Here is a 21450-nt window from a genome sequence, read left to right on the forward strand (position 1 = left end):
CCCATCCAGCCCCTCCCCACCCAGCCCCTCCCCACCCTCCCCTCTCCACCCAGCCCCACCCCTCCCATTTTTGGATGCACGACCGATGTACGGACGGACACAATAATCCCCTGTGGGCTGGTGTAACCAGGAGGTTCCTACCAGTACCAGAGTCTCGATTGTAGCGGATTGATTGTCTTAGCCCGGTCACCATTTACTTCACGAAAAAAAACACATTTTAAAACCCCACCCTGTTACATTTGGTTCATATGTGCTTAATGAAATGTGCAGTGGACACTTGCGAGATATCTGCCCATAGATTGTGGTGATGATGATGATGACGACGATGCACTTAATTAGGCTAAATTCTAGCGCTGAAAATTAAAAGACGAAAAAGGAAGAGCTTTTGATTGCAATGAGCAATCTTTGCCGGACATTAAAACCGCGTATCTGTCACAGAATCTGTATTTATACTGGAGGAATCCGATGAGCTATGAAGGTCCCGGTAGGAAGCGCCTCCGTCCGTCTTGATGTCACGATGCCATGGGGCGCCGTTGGGATATAACTCGGGGGAAACGTACGTACGTGCACTGCACGAGGCCATCACCAGGGTCGGTGGATCGCATGGTGATGGGAATCCCGGTTCTTGAATCTCCAGCATTTTGGCTCATTTTGTTATAAAAACACTTTTTATTTTATTTACCACATAAGGCCCACTGAGATGTATAGCTATTTTTTAGAAGCGACGAAGTGGCTTAACGTCACGTGGAAATTTATAGCAGCCAAATACTCTAAACGCACATTGATTTTGAATGCGGGGGGAAAAACCGGAGGACCTGGAAAAAAATCCACGTGACCACTGGAAGAACATGTAAACTCCAAATAAACAGCAGCAGGCGTCAGGGTCGGGATCAAACCCACGACCTCCTGCGTACCAGGTGAGGGCGTTAACATCGCTCCACCACAGCGCCATATTGACTGCAATGAGGGGGGGGGAGATTATGGGCTTAGTCGACTTCCGAGCCAAGGTTTGAACTCGTGACCTTCCGATTGTGGAGGCCGTTGAGGCTATAACGGGGGATCGTTGCGGTAGTGAGTGGCGTGCGTGGGAGGCCGGCTTTTTCACGTCTCGCCACCACCAGCACCACCGCAGCTGCGATCTACCCTGCTCCGAGTTGCATCGCCACCTCACACGGCACCCTGCCGCCTGCTCGCTGCTGCTGCTGCCGTTTCCGCTAATTTACAGCGGCCACGTTTATTCATTTATATGATGCCTCTTTATTGCGTTTGCCCGTGGCTGTGCATTTCACTGCGGGGATATAAAAAAAACCAATAACAAACCTCTACTCATTCGCCCGACCACTAGCCTGTCCGCTAGCCAGCCCGCCTGCCTGCCTGCCTGCCCGCTCGCTCTCTCGCTGCCAACTTTGTATTTAATATTTTACAATTTTTTGACGACGAAATTCGCTTTCTTTTTTTTTCAAACTCCCGGAAAAGTGTTTTTTATTTTTTTTACCGCATTCGTGCGTTGCTATTCCCAAAAGCCTACCACGGCAATTTCCGCTTCAGAAGCGACACTCGCCAAAATGTGGCTCGCCTTACCCCCGCGTAATTGAGATGTTGGAGATGATCTCTGATGGATACATCTACGATATCATCACTTTTTAAATGAAATTGGCCAAACATATCAACGCAGACATCTAGTTATTAGGAAGCCACTGGAGCTATGCACTTTTAAATCTATATTGAAAACTCTTTTCTCTATAACTGCGTTTTGTGTTTAGTTTCTTGTCCTTTCCCCGGCACTTCCGATTAGCGCGGTTTGGCTACGTACGGTGCGAAAGAAGTTCAACAAACATCTCAATGCTAAAGAAGAGGCCGGGGACTCTGATCTTAATTTATATGTTTAGAGCGCCTTAAATCAAGGCGCTTGACGTAATTTAAAAAACGCTACCAGCACGAAATGTTTTATAGGGCAGGAGCGTGCTAGGGCTGACGAATGGGTGGCCAAGATAGAGGGCACCTGGGGGTTAGGGAAGAGTAGGGGAGGGTTGGAGGGAGGGAATAGGAGGACTATTTAACTATTTGGTTTACCAGGTAAGGCTCACTGAGCTATATAACCATTTTTTTCAGAAGCGACCTGGTCACAAATGATATCCCAGTGAATTGGCTTATCGTGTGGAAATGCACAGCAGTCAAATACTCTAAAGGATGTTTCTAAATGTGGAGGGGAAAACCGGAGGACCCGGGAAAAAATCCACGCGACCACAGGGAGAGAGAGAGAGAGACACGCAAACTCGAAATATACGGCAGGCGTCAGGGTCGGGATCGAACCAACGACCTATTGTATACCATCTTCATGGTTCTTTCGGTAAAGTCACGTAGAAGGGAAATAATAAAATAATGGGACGCTGTCTTTCCGACAGCTCCGTTTCTTCACCCGAGGACGGCTGCTTGTGTTGTGGCCGAAACGTCGTGAGCATTTTTATTTTATTTTACTTTCATTATTTTATTATTTCCCTTCTACGTGACTTTACCGAAAGAACCAAGAAGATGACTCCCTGCAGTCACGAAATCTTTAAATCGATATTGTATACCAGGCGAGGTAGTTAACATCTCCTAGCCACCGTGGCGCCCTATGGAGAAGATGTGAGCGTTAAGAGATGAACAGGAGGAGGTCAAGGTCTTAATGTACAAGCGGAGTGATGCCTTGTCCGAATGAAACAAGGAACATTTACTGCTAACTGTTATTGCTGCGATAAACACCTTGAATGAAGGTGACATCAACATAATTTATTTTACGAACGCATTTTACCCAACGATGAAACGTGAGCGTTGTATATTTTTGTGGAAATCTATTTGTGCTGATACACCACTGTCAACGCAGTGCCATAATGTTGACATGTTTGCACTATTTACCTGCGACTGTGTCAGTGAAATTGGACAACGCACTGTGTATCACACGTCCAGTATGTAAGCACTCGCCATGGGTCGTGTTGTATATTTGGACGATTGCCCAAAATTATGAAATCACAGCACAGCTGTTCCCTCAACAGATGCCAGTCATGACTAAATGTCTGCGCATCGGATCGGAAATACTTTGTATATTTAGGCCAACACTTCTCTTGACATGTTCAAAGCGTTGGGAGAAAAAAAAACCCAAACGGAATTTGTTTAACTGGCAACTGATGAGACTCACAAAATTGAAACGGGCCCACAGTTTGCCAACTTAAACCAACGCTGGTTCACAATGCCCATCGGCCGACGGATTGCATTTTAATTTCTCAATCCCAGTCCTCGTGACAGTCCGGTCCACCTTTTGTGCTCTTACCAACATTTTCCATTCGTGTGCAAAACCGAGAGAGTGCACACGCTGCACGGACCTGATGATTACTATTCGTGGCATGCTGTACCGGGTTACACGGACTGGAGTCGAGAAACATTGGATGACGTTTTTGGTTTCACGTTTTTTCGTGACGCGCTGTGTCGTTGTGGTGTGATGCTGTGGTGTGATGCTGTGTTTGTGACGCTGTATTGTTGTGGTGTGATGATGCGATGCGACTCTGTGCTGCTATGCTGCGGCGTGACTCGCTGTGTTGTTTTGTCGTGACGCTGTGTTGTGACGCGCTGTGTCGTTGTGGTGTGACGCTGTGGTGTGATGCTGTGTTTGTGACGCTGTATTGTTGTGGCGTGACGATGCGATGCGACTCTGTGCTGCTATGCTGTGGCATGACTCGCTGTGTTGTTTTGTCGTGACGCTGTGTTGTGACGCGCTGTGTCGTTGTGGTGTGACGCTGTGGTGTGGCGGTAGCAGAATGGTGGTGTGGCTCTCGAGGGCCGGGTGGCGAGCCAGGATGAGAACGCGAAACGGGGCAACTGGTCGAACCAAATCGAGTTCATCCTCACGAGCATCGGCTACGCGGTTGGCCTCGGGAACGTGTGGCGCTTCCCCTACCTCTGCTACCGCAACGGCGGAGGTAACGTGAACACCATACCACACACACCTCACCACCACACGAGGTAACGTGAACACCATGCCACACACACCTCACCACCACACGCATCATACCACACACATCTCATCACCACACACATCATACCACACACACCTCACCACCACACACATCATACCACACACACCTCACCACCGCACGCATCATACCACACACCTCACCACCACATACATCATACTACCCACCTCACCACCACACGCATCATACCACACACCTCACCACCACACGCATCATACCACACACACCTCACCACCACACGCACCGGACCACACACCCCACCACCACACGCATCATACCACACACCTCACCACCACACGCATCATACCACACACCTCACCACCACATTCATCATACCACACACACCTCACCACCACACACCTCACCATACCACACACCTCACCACACACACCATACCACACACACCTCACCACACACACCATACCACACACACCTCACCACCTCACCATACCACACATACCTCACCATACCACGCACGGTACCGCTGTGTGGCGCTCACCACTGGCACGGGGTGAACACCAGAAACTGAACGTGGAACAAGGCAAGTGAAGAAGAGTGCGCCATGGCGACGCACCGGACATGGGGCTACTCGAGGTCAAGTTAGGGTTAGGGATAGGGTGGGTACGAGCGCTTGATTAGCTCGTTTAGTCAGAGGGTGAGATGGTTAAGGGTACGGTCTGATTGGTCAGTATGCTCAGTGTTAGGAGCAGTGCTCGTGCTACAGTTTGACTGGTCTGGTTGGCGAGTGTGTTAGGGTGCGGTGGTAGTAAGGCAGGGCCCTGGCTGGTTGGTGTGGTTGGTGTTGACACTGTGCGCTGATTGGCTGGTGTGTTAGAGTGCGGTGGTAGTAAGGCAGGGCCCTGGCTGGTTGGTGTGGTTGGTGTTGACACTGTGCGCTGATTGGCTGGTGTGTTAGGGTGCGGTGGTAGTAAGGCAGGGCCCTGGCTGGTTGGTGTGGTTGGTGTTGACACTGTGCGCTGATTGGCTGGTGTGTTAGGGTGCGGTGGTAGTAAGGCAGGGCCCTGGCTGGTTGGTGTGGTTGGTGTTGACACTGTGCGCTGATTGGCTGGTGTGTTAGAGTGCGGTGGTAGTAAGGCAGGGCCCTGGCTGGTTGGTGTGGTTGGTGTTGACACTGTGCGCTGATTGGCGAGTGTGTTAGAGTGCGGTGGTAGTAAGGCAGGGCCCTGGCTGGTTGGTGTGGTTGGTGTTGACACTGTGCGCTGATTGGCTGGTGTGTTAGGGTGCGGTGGTAGTAAGGCAGGGCCCTGGCTGGTTGGTGGGGTTGGTGTTGACACTGTGCGCTGATTGGCGAGTGTGTTAGGGTGCGGTGGTAGTAAGGCAAGGCTCTGGCTGGATGGTGTGGTTGGTGTTGACACTGTGCGCTGATTGGCTGGTGTGTTAGGGTGCAGTGGTAGTAAGGCAAGGCTCTGGCTGGCTGGTGTGGTTGGTGTTGACACTGTGGTTGATTGGCGAGTGTGTTAGGGTGCGGTGGTAGCCGGGGGCATGGCTGCTGTTGGCTGGTGTGGCTAGAACGATAGGCAAGTGAGTCTGGATGGGTCGTTCTCTCTCCCATCCCCCTAACACTCTGTCCGTGGTGTCCCGCTGCCAAACTCGGATCTTCCCTTTACGTTCGCATTTCACATTTGGCATGCGCGGCGTCGCAGTTCAAACACAGACCTCGTTTGGGACCCTCGTCCCCCGCTCAAACCCCGCTTATTGATTAACTTTGTCCAATCCTCAAGAGTCGGTGGGGGGCGAGGGTGGGGGGTCACGGAGGGTGCAATACGAAAAATTAGTTTGAGAGTTTTGCAGGTTGGCCTTGGAGCTGTGGGTGGATTGGTTGGGCTCGGAACCGTAACCCAGGCTCGGTGCCGAGATGTTAACTACCTCGCCTGGTACACAGGAGGTCGTGGGCTCGATCCCAACCCTGACGCCTGCTGCTGTATATTTGGAGTTTGCGTGTCTCTCTCTCTCCCTGGGTTTTCCCTCCACATTTAGACTCAACATCACGACGCGTTCAGAGTGTTTGGCCGCTGTAAATGTCCACACGATGAGAAGAAGCCACTCCGTTGAGCTTTTGTTGGTGGCCGGGTCGCTTCTGAAAAAGAGCGATACAGTGGAGCTCAGAGGGCCTGACCTGGTAAAATGCAAAAGTAGTTTATAGTTTAAGTTTACTTTAGGATTTGATGATCTCCTATCAGCAGCGCACGCCCCACCCCCGCCCCCGCCACCCCCCAATTTCATAACGGTTCCTACGGAACAGAGGTCGCAACCGGGTACCCGATACTCGTACCCTACCCGATACCCGGCTACCCGTACCTGGCCGGGTACGGGTACGGGTAGCCGTTTGCGACCCTGGTGTGGCCGGGTACGGGTACGGGTAGACCGTGAGTCACTGGTGAGTCACCGTTTGTCACTCATTTCCCAACGTCTTGTCTCTTCTCACAATTCAAGTTCCTAGAATCAACCCACCCGCGCCTGCAACATGGCTTCATCCCAGAGGTCGCAATCGGGTACCCGATACCCGTACCCTACCCGTACCTGGCCGGGTACGGGTAGGGTACGGGTACGGCCGGGTACGGGTACCCGTTTGCGACTCTGGTGCGGCCGGGTACGGGTAAGGAATCAAAACCCGTTTGCGACCTCTGCTACGGAATGACAGTCATGCTACATTTACACAAACTCCTGTGCCCTCGTGACTCAGTGCCCGAGCTCACGTGCCATCCGTGCGCCGCCGCGTATTCTAAAGTTGTTCGTCGTCGGCGCAAGCGGCGTGTCTTTCACATCGTCGCCGCGGCGTTGAAAGGGGAGGGGGGGAAACAACCACGGGGCTCTAAATCGCCAGGACATTTTTGTTTCTCTCTCGCTCCAAAATCTGCGTGGGTAACTCTGAGCCGTATTTGAAAATTGTGGGGTAGGTGGAGTGGGGGGGGGTATACGGACCCCACGACAGCCACAGTCGCGAAAAACAACAAACGCTAGTACGACGTTCCAGTCCATCATCATCAGCAGCAGCAGCAGTTGCAATCGCAGACATGTTCTATCCACTGCTGGATGAAGGCCTCACCAAGAGCCACGGTCGCTATCTCTCCCGGATTCGCGTCGCAACACAATCCATCCGCGCAGCTCCGATCCGATTTCACGGCTCTCCGTCTCCCGTGGCAGATGAGTTGTGTTCGTGAGACGTCAAGATGTGGCTGCCATACCCCAAGATGCTTCGCACAAAGAACGGGGAATCTGCAACGCCGACGGAACCCGGAAAAGAGGGAAGAGAGAGAGAGATATCATATAATACATTTGTTACTTTTACAGTTTTTCACCCAGAGGTGGGAGGCCAGGGCGTGATGTTGGACAGGGTGTACAGAGGCAGAAGGTGAAATCCAACCCGAATAAATGTGTCCAGTAAACTTTGTTTTGCTGTTTGGGCCTCCAACCCCCCCCCCCCCCCACATTTCCCCCCCGATTGAAAAGCGGCCAATTTGCTCGGAGGTTTCTCGGCTCAGAGACACTCTCTCCAGGGCGAGAATGAGCTGTATTATTATTATTATTTTTTTTATTTTGGCAAATAAGACAGACGCAACTTTGCGTCCTGGCAGCTGCCGCGTTAGCAGCCTTCATCGCGGATGGTTAAATACTCGTGCAAAGTGTTCCCCAAATGCGCGCGGATGCTTTATTCCTTCCTGACGTTGCCCTTTTCGCCGTCGTCGTTGCGGAGATGGCCCCCCGCTCCCTCGGGTGTTGTTTTTTTTAACGCTTCTTTACCCCACCTCTCGCGTTCCGGCGGCTTAGCGGCTCGTCATTAATGCGTAAAAGTCAAAGGAACAAGAGCAACGACACACACACACACCACACAACACACGCACACACACACCACAACACACACGCAACACACACACACACCACAACACACACGCAACACACACACACACCACAACACACACGCAACACACACACACAAAAACACGGCCAACGAAATTCAGGCACGTACGCATGAGCGGGTCGGCCGCGCTCTGCGTGTCGTCGGAAGAGAAAGGGGGAATTTACATTTCACAGAATTAATCTGGCCACACGCACAAAGCTACGATGTATGAATATGCTAATTCCGGCCGGCAGAGGAAGGAGAAGAGGTGAAGGAGGAATGGCTTGGGGGGGGGGCGGAGGGGGGGGGAGGAAGGGGTTGGGGGTGGGGGTCACGAAGAGGGACAAAAACAATCGACACGAAGAGGGATCTGTGTGTGCGGACGCGTCTCGTTGCGAGCTGTCTCGCGGGTCAGCCGCCCCCCCCCCCCTCTTGGATTTACGAAAAAAAAATAGAATCGCAATAATGAGGGAACCATCCCACACGGCAGCGCGCACTTTGCGAAACCTTCCCGTGGTTTATACTAAAAAATTTATCGTCCCGAGCAAAGTCACCGGCACAAAGGGCCCGATTCACGGCGCGCTAATTGATGAAATGTATAGGCCGGGCAAAGTCAATGAATCTCTCTGCCTTCTGAGAGGGGGTCAGCGCCAGCCCCGGATCTGCCCCCCCCCACCTTCTCCCCCTGCCCTCCGCCTCCAGCTCTTGTCACCGCATCTCCTTATCCCATTACCCCCCCCACCACCACCGCCCAACCCTGGAACATGCATGGGGTTTGTGGGAGAAAAGGGGTCCCAACGTAACGGGGGGGGGGGGGTGGCTTAACCCTCTTACGCCATCATTGTCATCATCATCATCAGAGCCAATGTCCTCACCGAATGTTTTTTTTTCAAGTTGCTGGAAGTTATAGTCTATGAAATTTTAACTTTAAAAAAAAAAAATTCAGAATGAAACAACAATCCAAAGTTCAAGAAGATCGTTGTTGTTTTTGTTGTCGTGATGCATCGGTGGCCGAGCCTGAGACCATTAAACTCGCTGCGCACTCGAGAAGGCGATTCACTCGCCGGCAGCTGTAACCTGGTTTCAAACCCAGGCTTTCATCGGTGCGTGCTCAGTGAGTGATTCTTTCACACGGTCGTTATGAACTCCCCAAGCCGTCCAGTTACCACCATCGTTGACCCCATTTCGAAACGAGCACTTTCATCGCTCGTCGTAGAAGTGCATTGATTGCCGGTGCTGTGATCTGGACGTCACAAACACGACGAAACACGAGTTACAGACATTTAAACGCATGCACACACACGAGTTACAGACATGAAACACGCACGCAGAGTCGGGAACGTTAAACACGGCCGTGTACGTGGCTTTCTGAACCCTGCGCTAGTGTCGGGAAGCGGTGAATATTCATCGCCTGCCCGTGACCGTGCGGATCCGGAAACACACACGGACATTGGCAGAGAAAGCGGAGCGAGAGCTGAAGGGTTCCCGAGGAAGTAAGGAAAGGCGCAAGGTTTGAAGTTCACTGAGAGACGAAAGGAGGAGGAGCGGCAACGTGGTTTCGGAGCTTTGGATCGCAGCTTTGTTGGAACCCTGGTGAGGCTACCAACCCTCAAATATATTCGCAGATCCCTCAAATACATTCGTGCAGGGATAGTAAAATCTGGACTTTCGTGAGAAAGAAAATCATCGCGTAGCTGCCACAAAGTTATTTAGCGATGCCGCTTACTGCGTTGGCAGCCGTGCTCCAGCAGAATCAACAGATGACTCCGTGCACTCGTCAAAAACACCACCACCGTGTGTGGCCTTTAAAGGAAACGTATGAAATACAGTAGCCGACGTTTCGGGCAATGGCCCTTCTTTGTAGTATCTGCAACTGATTCGCGGAGTATTTCCCGTGGCGTTGAGTAGCTTCAGCGGTCCACAGACCGCGGGGTGGGGAGCCGCCGAATTGGAGGACGGACACGGGGAATGGATGTCACGTGGACTATTAATAAACGTGTTCTTGGCGGTTGTTGTTCAGGACTGACCACCGCATCCCACTGAACATGGAACGTCGGGCCAACGTTGGCATGTTAACTGGGATATCTTAGCCAAGAGGGTGGAACGTGTTCCGAGAGGACATCTGTTGCGGAGATGGAGCGATGAAATCGGAGAAAAAAATTCGGGAGCATAGATGGAGTGTCGCATCGCAGGGCCGTAAGACGTGTCGACGTTTTGGGGAGGCCTCGGTCCAGCAGTGGATAGATCGTGGCTGATGGGCGGCGGTGGTGGCGGTGGTGGTGGTTGTGGTGGTGGTGAATGTACGTGGAGGCGGAGGGTGGCAGCAGCAGCAGCAGCAGCAGCAGCAGGGGACCCACGAGTCTTTGGGCATGAGTTCAATACCGTGATCACGTTTCTCTTTTTACGACTGCCAGAGGCTGCCCACGTAATTAGGTCAGATTGGACTACACTGCGGCTCTTGTTTGTGAGTGTGTGTTGTGTTTCTGCTTTTGTATCGTATTATTATTATTGTTGTTAGCCTGTGTTTGTTTTGACTCGTCACGTGGCTCGGTGCAGTGTATCATAGAGAGGGATGGATGTGTGCAGTACGGTCATTTACGCTTCCGAGATTGCAATGTCCCTTCACCTGCTCAGCTCATGGGGCGCAGTCAACGATTACATTGGGAGTGAGCAGCCGACGATTCTGTAGATTGTCGTGCTTCAGATTTGCGATTCGATGCAATAACCGAGCCTTTCTTTTCAAAGCACAGTAAAACCTTGGATTGCGAGCATAATTCGGTCCGGAAACGTGTTTGTAATCCAAAGCACTCGTGTGTCAGTTGTGATCACGTGACGCTCGGCAGACAAAGCGTATACGCGTACTACTCGTATTTCAAGACCTCGCTCGTTTATCAAATTAATATTTATTTAAAAAATTTGCTCGTCTTGCAAAACACTCGCAGACCAAGTTACTCGCAATCCAAGGTTTTACTGTAACTATATATATATACACACAGTGGTAGACAACGTCTCGGACAAAGGGCCCTTCTTCCCGATATAAAATAAGCAATTAAATAACAAGGGCCATTGCCCGAAACGTCGGCCACGTATTGCATGTCTACGGCCATGTTAAGGCCATCGCGTTGTTCGCGGATGAATGTGTCGAGTTGTGGTTGTTGTCAACCGTGCTCGTGCACCACTGCCAACGCAGCAGCAGCAGCAGGAGCAGCTGCTTCGCCAAATAATTGTCGTCACTTACCGAGGGTCACATGAACCAATCACGCACGGCGCAATGCACGAGTCCACAGTAATTGTCGATCGCAGTTGCATTCTCTTCTCGCGCATGATGGCGATGTCAGCAGCAGCAGCAATGGGGCTCAGGCGCTCGATGGCTTCACAGCAGAGAGAGAAAGTTCGTGTCGTGTTGCTGTTCCTCCGACGTTGAAGGAGCGAGAGACTACAGTGGTTTATTTTATGGGTCCGTAGACTAACATTGCCCATGGACTCACATTGCTTATAGACTAACATTGCCCATGGACTCATATTGCTTATAGACTAACATTGCCCATGGACTGAACATTGCCCATATACTTGAAATGTCCCATAGACTAACATTGCCTATAGGCTGAACATTGCCCATAAACTTGAAATGTCCCATAGACTAACATTGCCTATAGGCTGAACATTGCCCATATACTTGAAATGTCCCATATACTAACATTGCCCATAGGCTGAACATTGCCCATATACTTGAAATGCCCCATAGACAAACATTGCCCATAGGCTGAACATTGCCCATATACTTGAAATGTCCCATAGACTAACATTTCCTATAGGCTGAACATTGCCCATATACTTGAAATGTCCCATAGACTAACATTTCCTATAGGCTGAACATTGCCCATAGACTTGAAATGTCCCATAGGCTGAACATTGCCCATATACTTGAAATGCCCCATAGACTAACATTGCCTATAGGCTGAACATTGCCCATAGACTTGAAATGTCCCATAGGCTGAACATTGCCCATATACTTGAAATGTCCCATAGACTAACATTGCCTATAGGCTGAACATTGCCCATATACTTGAAATGTCCCATAGGCTGAACATTGCCCATATACTTGAAATGTCCCATAGACTAACATTGCCTATAGGATTAACATTGCCCATATACTTGAAATGTTCCATAGACTAACATGGCCTATAGGCTACTCGATGATTGCGTATGGCAGGGAGGTTCTGCTGCTGCTGCTGGTGGCCATGAGGAGAGGGCTTCAGCGGAGAGAGGGAGATATTCGGGTCGTGCAGCCGCTGTTCCTCCTCCTCCGTTGAAGAAGCGCGGACCACAGCGGGGTTACACGCTGCGGTGCATAGTTCGGGTCGCATGGGCACAATCCTTAGACACAACTAATATCGTCGTGAAGGCGAATTTGACGTCGTAAATTCAAATGGCAATGGGTGTATCAATGATCAAAATGATTAATCGATGCATCGTGACACTCGAACGCCCATGCAAACAGCAGTGATATACTTCATAATTAAAAGTAACATATCTATTTGCACAAACGGCGTATGTCAAAGTGAACGGGCTTGCACAGGATGCAGCGGGTACGTCCGCTACGAAGATGGAGCGATGAAATCGGCTTGCGCGTAGGAGCTAGAATCTAGCTGCTGTGCACAAGCGCGATTTCAAGCTCACTGATTTGTTAGATTGGCTCACTAACCAGTCTAACCAGTCTAACTAGTCTAACCAGTCTAACTAGTCTAACAAGTCTAACCTGTCTAACTAGTATAACTAGTCTAACCAGTCTAACTAGTATAACTAGTGTAACTAGTATAACCAGTCTAACTAGTATAACTAGTCTAACCAGTCTAACTAGTCTAACCAGCCTAAACAGTCCAACTAGTCTAACCAGTATAACCAGTATAACCAGTCTAACCAGTATAACAAGTATAACTAGTCTAACCAGTCTAACCAGTCTAACTAGTCCAACCAGTCTAACTAGTCCAACCAGTCTAACCAGTCTAACTAGTCTAACCAGTCTAACTAGTATAACTAGTCTAACTAGTCTAACAGTCTAACTAGTCTAACCAGTCTAACTAGTCTAACCAGTATAACCAGTCTAACCATATTCTTAGGGTTTTTTCGGTAAAGTCACGGAGGTAAAAAATGAAAATTAATAAAAGTAAAATAAAACTAAAATCACGACGTTTCGGAGGCAACACAAGCTTCCGTCTTCAGGTGGAACCGTCACAGCACGCTTGCTGTATCAAGCAAATGAGAGATTCCAAGAGGTACTACCCCGTATATGAAGTATTGGAAAATGACGGCAGGAAACTCCTTGACGGGAACACACTTCTTTTATTAAATCTTGACTTGTAACAATACAACACGTGGCCTCTCTTCTTCACAATGCGCTTCTCTTGACTCTGGATTCTGTGCTGCCGGCTCTCTGTGCCTCGTGTAGACTCCGCGCCTCGGCTACACTCCTCTCTCGCCTCGTGTAGACTCTGCGCCTCTGCTACACTCTCCACTCGCCTCGTGTAGACTTTGCATCTCTCTCTCTGGCTACACCGTATGCATACTCGGCTCGTGTAGACCTTCCTCTCTCTCTGGCTACACCGTATGCATACTCGGCTCGTGTAGACCGTTCTCTCTCGCTGGCTACACACTATACATTACTCAGCTCGTGTAGACCGTTCTCTCTCGCTGGCTACACACTTATACCTTACTCTCCTCTACTCTCCATTACTCTCCATTGCTCTCCATTACTCTCCTCTCCGGGCTCTATCTCTGCACCTTCGTCTTCATTCTTAGATGGTTCCACTTCTCCCCCTGCTCCTCTGTGCATCACCTTATATACCCCTTCTTCCCGGGAGACGGAGCGGATGCGGACCTCAACGTCGGCACCGCTCCTCAGTTACCCAATCCCCACGCGCTATCCCTACGATCCGGTTCCGCTCAGCGCGTGTTTCCACTCCCCGACCAATCACACCGCGCTGCTACCCGATCACTCCCTCTGGGCGCGTCACCGGCACACAGCCAATCAGCAGCACTACCCCCACCCGCGCACTGACGCCTGCTCCTCCCCGTCAGCGCGCGTCACCACACACACACCCGTACATACGCGCTGGCACACGACATACACCCAGCGCGTATCAGCACTACATATATATACTGGTTGAGGGGGGGGGCAGGACAGGCCCCCTTCTTATATCAAGAATATGAATACTTGCAGTCACGAAAGCTTCAAATCCAGTCTAACCAGTCTAACCAGTCTAACTAGTATAACTAGCCTAACAAGTCTAACTAGGTTGCCCATCAAGTGATCTTGATGATTTGCGACATCACAGGACAGTGAGGGCCGGCAGCGGCTCGGCTGTAGGCCTTCATCCAGCAGTGGGTAGATGAAGGCTGATGAAGCTAGAGCGATACTGTAAATAATAACGATGACAAAAATAGTCATTGTGGTGATGTTGTTGTATATGTGGCGAGGTGGTACAGCGGTTGGAACAAATCAACTCGCGTTAAAGAAGTTGCGGGTTTGAACCCCACTCAGAAATTGACTCGGCCCAGAATCCCTTTGAAGTGAATACCAATTTGTGGGGACTCGTATGGATTTTACTCGCTTCCGCCATGGTCATGAGCCTATCCCGACGCTCGCTGGAGGAGGATGGAGCGGGGTGGGAAGCCAGTTTGATTTGACTTTTAAAAATTCAGTTAAAATATGGCAATAAAACCCAGTAATACGGTCCTCTATGAATATTTAATATCCTGTTTCAAATATTATAGCCAGCACGGCCTTATCTCCATTCATAATGCATCAACGCACCGAATCAGCAATTTCATTTAATTACAGCATAAGTCACAATGTCAATCAATTAAATAAATATATAATAAAGCTTCTTATTTTTTTTCCGGCACCAACATGGTCAATGTCATATACAGCAGCAGCAGCAGCAACAACAACAACACGAACAATGGGATTTATTTATCCAGCAAAGTGTCACTGAATATCAGAACTCACGTTCAGGAGGGTGCCACGGTGGCTAGGAGATGTGAACTACATCGCCTGGTATGCAGGAGGTGTATTGGTTCGATCCCGACCCTGACGCCTGCTGCTGTATATCTAGAGTTTGCGTGATCTCTCTCCTCGTTGTCGCGTGGATTTTTCTCCGGGTCCTCCAGTTTTTCCCTCCACTGTTAGAATCAACATCACGCGTTTAGGGTATTTGGCTGCGATACATTTCCACGTGATAAGCCACTTCGTTAAGCTACCATTTGTGGCCAGGTCGCGTCTAAAAAAAGAGCTACATAGCTCAGGGTGACCTTTCCCGGTAAAATAAAAAAGTTAATAAAAAGTGGTGATGAAGATTGGCCAATGTTAATTTTAAATAATTCGCATTTAGCTTCTTGTGGAAGGAAACCCACTGCGCGTGCGAGGGGATAGCAGCTTTCCAACATACAACGCAGGTTAATGAACCTACTTGCTGTACTGCCACCTCTCGGCTACATCAGCTCGGGGCGTTTTCACGAATCTCTGCATGATCCACCAACCCTCACCTCCAAAGTGTTTCTCCCCGCACCTCCGATTACTCCCCCCACCCCCACCTCCGATTAGCATGGTTGGCTACGTACGGTGCGAAAGACGTTCAACACACATCCAGTCCAGTACATAGCAGAGGTCGCAAACGGGTTTTGATTCCTTACCCGTACCCATACCCGGCCGCACCAGGGTCGCAAACGGGTACCCGTACCCGGCCGGGTACGGGTACCCGTACCTGATACTCGGCCGAGTACGGGTAGCCGGGTATCGGGTCGGGTACGGGTATCGGGTACCCGATTGCGACCTCTGGTACATAGGTCACAGAGGCGTGCAGCACCACGCCTGGCTCAGTGAGCGATGCGCGATCCACATGGATGGGTTTGGGTCAGGGTCAGAGTCAAGGCTAATGGCCAGGTGGTGGCATGGAGGGCTGGCTGACTGTTGCCATGGCCTGCCATCACGAGCCATCGTTTGTCCACTGCTAGATGAAGCATTTTTTTTAAGTGACGGAGGACAGACCCGCATGAGCCGTGATCCATCCGCTGCTGGATTAAGCCCTCCACAAGTCTCCTTGGGTTGCCAAACCGTAAAACGATGTTGACCAGCGGCCATCACCCCTTTCCGACGACTCATCCCGCCCGCCGTCATCCAAGCGTGTGTGGCTTCTCGGGTCGGGCCGCGTGTCGGGCTATTTCAACTCTCCATGCCGTCGCCACGCACCATCGCGTGGCGACGCCTTCAGCAGCTGAGTCGGATGACCGCGCACAGCGCAAGGGGGAAGAGCTCGCGAGCTCGCTAGAGAGAGAGAGAGAGATGGGGGAGGGGGGTGCTCTACACGGGGCCTAACCTGGACACCCGCGGTCCCACGTCGTCCCTTGCCGGCGAGTGTCGCTTCTTGCCTCTCGATGTAATCCCAGACATGTGAGCTGCACGGGAAGTGACTGAGCGATGTCCTCTCCTCCTGCCGCCCCCTCCCCTCCCTGTCGCCCCCACCCTCTCCCCGGGACCGGCGGTGCGCGCTGCAGGAGCGTTCATGTTCCCGTACTTCATCATGCTCGTGTTCTGCGGGATCCCTCTCTTCTTCCTGGAGCTCTCCTTCGGCCAGTTCGCCAGCCTCGGCTGCCTGGGCGTCTGGAAGGTCAACCCGCTCTTCAAAGGCACGCGCTCGCACGTCGCACGCACCTGTGCCACACACACTCACGTGTGCAAACCTGTGTGCAGGGCGTGCACTCACCTGCACGGATGACGGATGTCCTCTTGTTCAAAACTGTGTGCATTTACCTGCAAACGCATACAATCATCTGTACAATCACCTTGACAAAGATTCCCCGTATAGCCTTAACAGGATGCAGGGAGCAAGTATCATTAGCGAGCACCTATGAAGGCCGGCACGGCACACGAGGGGGTGGGTGGCCAGTAATATTGTCACCCGCGTGGCCTTGTTCACACACAGCACCGAGTACTTGTTTCATGCTGAGTCGACCTAGGGGTAGCGCAGCGCGCTAACCGTTGCATTACCACTCCCCAAACCCGCATGCACTGACCTGTTGACAGCTGTACCCAACATGCAGTCACCTGTCTGCATGAACAAACATTCACCTCTCTGTATGTTCACGCAGCGACACGTATGTTTTTTTTTGCATTATGACTGCAGGTATTGTGGTCTATGCAAACATGACTCCTTGTAAGAAAAGGTGTCAGTTTTGTTGCCAGATAAAAGGGTAAAAAAACAATTATCATATTTTTTCTTCTGGCAAATGAGATTCCAATGGTGTATACGGGGCTTTGTTTCAGTCAAAGAATAGAGAGGTATGAGTTGGGGACTGCACTTCGCCAAGCACTTTACACCGTGGGGAGCAGAGCATCGTCCGGGTGAAGATGTGTGTTAGGCTGTGGTGGCCACCCACAAGGGACCGTGGCACGGACAACGACCATTCGGCGTCCCCGACTCACGACTACGAAGGAGGGAGGGGAGCGGAGGGGAGGGCATCATCACAGCAGTGACCAGAGGTCGCAACCGGGTACCAGATTCCCGTACCCTACCCGATACCCGGCTACCCGTACCTGGCCGGGTACGGGTACCCGTTTGCGACCCTGGTGCGGCTGGGTACGGGTACGGGTAGGCCGTGAGTCACTGGTGAGTAACCGTTTGTCACTCATTTCGGGTAGGGTACGGGTACGGATAGGGAACGGGTACCCAATTGCGACCCTGGTGCGGCCGGGTACGGGTAAGGAATCAAAACCCGTTTGTGACCTCTGGCAGCGACGCATCCAGTGGCGTCGTGACGACGTTCTCGGCTCAGGCGGTGCGGCAATCGTTCACGTGGGGCACCGAATATTCGATTGATCTCGCACGGTCGCACCCAGACTATTATTATATATCGCAGCTCCTCTCGCCTAACCACATCATCGTTACACTCACGGTCTCGAACATTTAACGTTGTAGGGGCGCTTTAGCTTTCACGCTGTTTGTTGTTGTTGTTGTTGAAAACGTACCTCGTGGTGGTTGTCAAGGGGGCCCCAACTCGTAGCTTCGGCCACTGGGGGGGGGGGGGGTGCGAGACGCCACGTACCCCCTAGCCCCCACGCTAAGTCACGCGCTACCCCTGACGCAATCATCCCGCTCACGGGCCACCCCGAACGTGAAGTCGCGGCTGTTGCTCGAAACCACCGAGGAACAAGAGCGGCCGAAGGAGAGGGAAGCACTGGGACGAGAGAGAGAGAGGAAGAGCACGGCTCGTTCATCAGGAGCCATCGGGGCCATCCTCGAAACAGGAGGTCGCGCGAGAAATGTCGTCCGCACACCCCGACCACTGCCAGCGCAGTGCCAGTGAACACTCGCTCCTGATGGTGGTGGTGATGGTGGTGATGGTGGTGATGGTGGTGATGGTGGTGATGGTGGTGGTGGTGATGGTGGTGATGGTGGTGATGGTGGTAGTGGTGATGGTGGTGGTGGTGATGGTGGTGATGGTGGTAGTGGTGATGGTGGTGGTGATGGACAACACCGCTGTTGCTTGTGCCGCCAACCGCTCTCGGCCTAATCTACCCCCCACCACTACCACTCCCCCCATCACTACCACTCCCCCCACTCCCCACCACTACCGCTCCCCCCACCCCCACCACTATCGCTCCCCCCACCACGACCGCTCCCCCCACCACTACCGCTCACTCCACCCTCCACCCCTACCCCTCCCCCCACTTTTTTTCCAGGTCCTCCGGTTTTTCCCCCTGCACATTTAGAATCCATGTCACGCGTTTAGGAGTATTTTGCCGCTACGAATGTGCACGCGATGAGCCACTTCAGTGAGCTCCCGTTGGTGGCCAGGTCGCTTCTGAAAAAAGAGCTGTCCAGCTCAGTGGGCCTTACCTGGTAGGTAAGAACAATCATAACAACAACAATAATAATAACAGTAGTGGTGGTTTTCCGCGTGTCGCCTCCACCCTTCCCTCCGTTCTCTTCCCGGCGGCAGGCGTCGGGTACGGCATGATGGTCGTCTCCAGCTACATCGGCATCTACTACAACGTGGTCATCTGCATCTCCTTCTACTACTTCTTCGCGTCGCTCACGCAGTCGCTGCCCTGGACGTTCTGCGGGAACCCGTGGAACACGGAGAAGTGCACCAGCGTCTACGACCCCGTGGCACTCCTCAACGGCGAGTGGCCGGGCGCGGCCCCCCCCCCGCCCCCCTCGCCGCCCCCCCCCCTCGCCCCCCACCTTGCCCCCCTCGCCGCCCCCCCGTTACCCCCGCCCCCCCCTCGCCGCCCCCCCCTCGCCCCCACCCTGCCCTCCTCGCCGCCGCCCCGTTCCCCCAGCCACCCTCGCCGCCCCCCCCTGGCCCCAACTTGCCCCCCTCGTCGCCCCCCCTCGCCCCCACCTTGCCCCCCTCGCCGCCTCCCCGCTCCCCCAGCCCCCCCCTCGCCCCCACCCCGCCCCGCCCCCCCGCCCCGCCCCCCCGCTCCCCCCGCCCCCCTCGCCGCCCCCTCCCCCCTCGCCCCCGCCCCACCCCGCCAGAAAGCATCAACCGGAATTAGATCGGATTCCAGTTGATGGAGAGATTCAGCTGTAGATGTGGGGGGCCGGTGGGGGGGGGAGGGATTGGGTTGGGGGGGTGCCGATATTGAGAGCATCTGTCATTTAGGGGTTTGGTGATGAAGGGGGTTTCCGTAATTCAGGGGGTCAGTACTTCAGACGCGTTGCATCATACCTGGAATTCAGATTTCATGGAGTGCATTTGGTGACCCCCGCACAGTGGAAGCTACTCCGACAAAGTCCATCGACGAGAGAGAGAGCGAGGTCAAGGTCACCGCGGCCGGACTGCCGCAGGGTCGTCGGCCGCGATTGGCGAACCCGCGTCCCTGTGCTCTGCCCGTGCAGTAACCTCGCACTCTCAGCTTTTTTTGGAGATTCACTTTTCTCCCCACCGCCCCCCCCCCAATCTCAAAGAGTATTTGTCACCCTCTGCCCGTCGCCCCGCTGCGTCCCACAGGCACGGCCAACACGAGCCGCGTCCCGGAGGTCGAGATGGGCCCCGCCAACGCGATCCTCGCAAACGCGTCCGAGCTGGTGCACGGGGCAGTGCGCGCCAGCCCCAGCTCCGAGTACTGGAAGTGAGTTGCGGCATTCGTTGAGCTCCGAGCCCCCCGCTGCGCTGAGATGGATACATACTCTTAGTTTTTTCGGTAAAGTCACGTAGGTAAAAAAATGAAATTTAAATTAATAAAAATAAAATGAAAAAAAATCACGACGTTTCGGAGGCAACACAAGTCTCCGTCATCAGGTGGGACCATCACAGCCAGATTTGCTTTATCAGGTGGACCGTCACAGCTAGATTTGCTGTATCAGGTGGGACCGTCACAGCCAGATTTGCTGTATCACACCTGATGACGGAGACTTGTGTTGCCTCCGAAACGTCGTGATTTATTATTATTTTAATTTTATTATTTTTAATTTCATTTTTTACCTACGTAACTTTACCGAAAAAACTAAGAGTATGGATCCTTGCAGTCACGAAAGCTTCAAATCTAGAACTGAGATGGATAGTTTGGCAGACCGCGGCTCGATGCTCGAGTGAGCCTCTATCTGCTAGAGCCTCGCTCGAGCTGCTGGAGGCTAATGCTCGCTGCTCGCTGCTAGAGCCTCCGGCTGATAGAGCTAGAGCCTCGCACTGCGAGAACCAGGGTCGCCCTCAGGACCAGGCAGGAGGGCAAGAGAGGCGATTTGCGTCGGGGCCTCGCACGATGAGCACGGTTGGCTACGTGACACTGTGAACGAAGTTCAAAATACAGACGGACACAGCGTGCCCCACACCGGGACTGGCTTTTGCCCGTAATGAATAAGGAAACTCCGCCTGGTTTACTGTCCCCGGCCGCCAGGAACGTCTGGAACACCCTGCTCAGGACCCGAATCTTAACTCTAATCCTAGCCTCTGGCAGTTAGCCTCCAGCACCCGAGCTTTTAGCTCCGAGCACTAATTTTAACCCGAACTATAGCTCTAACACCAGTGCTGACAATAACCTCAATCTTCACAAAGTAGCACCGCCCCGCCCACCCCACGTCAGTTCTGTAAGAGATCGCAGTGACTCACGACCCTTAGCCGTAACCCTCACCCTGACCCTTACTATAAGCGGGGACTTATGGCTGGTTTAGATATCACTCGCCATGGTTCGTACATTACACCCCGATCTACGTCTCTGTATTATCTGTCTCGATATGTTCCTGTCTCTCAATCTACTCATCCATTTAGTCTGCCACTATTCTTTTTCTCGATTATCTGCTCTATCTTGTCAGTCTGTCTGAGGGTACGTCTGTCCATCAGTCTCTCCATTCATCCAGCTCGTAGCCACTCCTGCCTATCTGCCCAACTATCCATCTGAATTCTAGATTTTAACCTTTCGTGACTGCAAGGATTTATATTCTTAGGTTTTTTTCGGTAAAGTCACGTAGATAAAAAAATAAAATTAATAAAAGTAAAATAAAATAAAAATCACGACGTTTCGGAGGCAACACAAGCTTCCGTCTTCAGGTGGAACCGTCACAGCACTCTCAACCAGTA

General features: G+C 52.2%; 1 protein-coding gene across 4 annotated transcripts in view; it reads left to right on the plus strand.

Annotated features, from left to right (window-relative positions):
• SLC6A9 (solute carrier family 6 member 9) overlaps positions 1–21450 on the plus strand; it is a 107691-nt gene that overhangs the window by 68311 nt on the left and 17930 nt on the right. For 3 of the 4 annotated variants that reach the window (XM_078605512.1, XM_078605514.1, XM_078605513.1), the window contains exons 3-6: positions 3791–3956; positions 16423–16554; positions 18868–19050; positions 19885–20005. In XM_078605512.1, coding sequence (XP_078461638.1) covers positions 3791–3956; positions 16423–16554; positions 18868–19050; positions 19885–20005 — 602 coding nt within the window. The remainder of the gene's footprint in view (positions 1–3790; positions 3957–16422; positions 16555–18867; positions 19051–19884; positions 20006–21450) is intronic. The other variant, XM_078605515.1, reaches the window with a different exon arrangement.

Source organism: Lampetra planeri, chromosome 24 (genome assembly GCF_965212315.1).
Source record: "Lampetra planeri chromosome 24, kcLamPlan1.2.h2, whole genome shotgun sequence".
Classification (NCBI taxonomy): domain Eukaryota; kingdom Metazoa; phylum Chordata; class Hyperoartia; order Petromyzontiformes; family Petromyzontidae; genus Lampetra; species Lampetra planeri.